Source organism: Otolemur garnettii, unplaced genomic scaffold, assembly GCF_000181295.1.
Source record: "Otolemur garnettii isolate 467f Iridium unplaced genomic scaffold, OtoGar3 scaffold00127, whole genome shotgun sequence".
NCBI lineage: Eukaryota > Metazoa > Chordata > Mammalia > Primates > Galagidae > Otolemur > Otolemur garnettii.
The window spans coordinates 2910105-2911708 of NW_003852522.1; the positions used below are offsets into that span (position 1 = coordinate 2910105).

Here is a 1604-nt window from a genome sequence, read left to right on the forward strand (position 1 = left end):
AAAAAAAAAAAAAAGAAACTCTGTCAAAAATAAATAAATGAATAAATAATTCAGTGTGCTAGAGCCTATTATGGAAGCATAGTTGCATGAACAAGAAAGGAAAGAGAGCCCAGCTGCCTGAGTCAGGCATTGCCCAGGGAGTCTTTAAGGCTGGATTCAGGTATTTGTCAAGGGCCCAGGTGACACATCTGCAGAATGATGGACAGGGAGAAGAGTACATGGTATGGGAAAGGTCAGCGAGGGTGGTAACAATACTAAAGGGGCTCTGCCCTGGGAGGCTGAGGCAGGTAGATTGCCTGAGCTCATGAGTTCAAGACCAGCCTGAGCCAGAGAGAGACCTTGACTCTAAAAATAGCTGGGTGGTGTGGCAGGTGACTATAGTCCTAGCTACTCAGGAGGTTGAGGCAGGGGGATCACTTGAGCCCAAGAGTTTAAGGTTGCTGTGAGCTGTGATGCATGGCACTCTACTGCGGATGAAAAAAGGAGACTCTGTCTATAAATAAATAAGCAAGCAAGCAAGCTCTGGACTTTATCTTAGAGACACTGGGGAGCCATGATAGGTCTTTGAGCAAGGGAGTGACTTCCCTCTTGGCCTTTGATATAGCAGACAGAATGAATTGGCAGGTTGGCTTAGGGAAAGACCAGAGCAGAGAACAGTGGGGTGGCTGTTAGGATGGTCCTGGATGGATGAAGGACCTGGCTGAGGAAGATGAGGATCAGAGCTGGGGGAGTAGGGGGGAGCTGCTAAGCTTGGCTATCTCATCCATTGCAGAAACTGAGTCCCAGGCTTCTTGCTACACTTGCAGGGCTTGGAGCAGCAGCTCACTCCTATAATTCTAGCATTTGGGGACGCTGAAGAGCAAAGGTCACTTGAGCCCAGGAGTTTGAGGCTGCAGTGAGCTATGATAGTGCCACTGTCCTCCATCCTGGGCGACAGTGGGAGACCTAACAGGAGGCTGAGCTATCTTCTCTGCCCTCCTGGGGGAAGGACAGACCATAAGAAGCCTGCTTCTCTCCTGCCTTGCAGAGATCCTCACCACAGAGCAAGAAGTGGCCCAAAGCCTTCTGGACACGAAGGAGCGGGCACAGAAGGGAGGCACAGAGCTGCATCAGCTGGAAGCCGAGGTTCGGAAGGCAGGAGAGGAGGACGCTGCGCTGAAGGCCAGCCTCCTATATCCTTTCCCAGGAGCCAGGGGGCCACTGTAGAAAACATGCTTAGACCCAGAGGCCCTGGGCCTCCTTGAACATCTGGAGTTAGCATGTGGGCAGTCCTCTTGAAGGCCAAGGTCCTTAACTACCTGTCCACCCAGCTCACCAGGGAGCTAGAGGAGCTCAAGGAGATTGAAGCAGATCTCGAAAGACAGGAGAAAGAAGTCGACGAAGACACAACAGTCACAATCCCTTCTGCCGTGTAGGTTCCACAGGGATGTATGCGTAACTCGGTGTATGGGCTCAATCTTTCAGCTTTTGATTGAAGTTGATGTTGGACTTTTCTTCTCTCTCTCTCTCTTTTTTTTTTTTTTTTTTTTTTGTCATTTCACATAGGTACGTGGCTCAACTTTATCACCAAGTTAGTAAAATCGAGTGGGATTATGAGTCTGAGT

The 1604-nt window shown here is 49.8% G+C and overlaps 1 protein-coding gene across 1 annotated transcript in view; it reads left to right on the plus strand.

The window, feature by feature from the left end:
- SPC24 (SPC24, NDC80 kinetochore complex component) overlaps positions 1–1604 on the plus strand; it is a 25969-nt gene that overhangs the window by 15319 nt on the left and 9046 nt on the right. The window contains exons 2-4 of the mRNA XM_012810134.2: positions 1028–1172; positions 1307–1411; positions 1546–1602. Coding sequence (XP_012665588.1) covers positions 1028–1172; positions 1307–1411; positions 1546–1602 — 307 coding nt within the window. The remainder of the gene's footprint in view (positions 1–1027; positions 1173–1306; positions 1412–1545; positions 1603–1604) is intronic.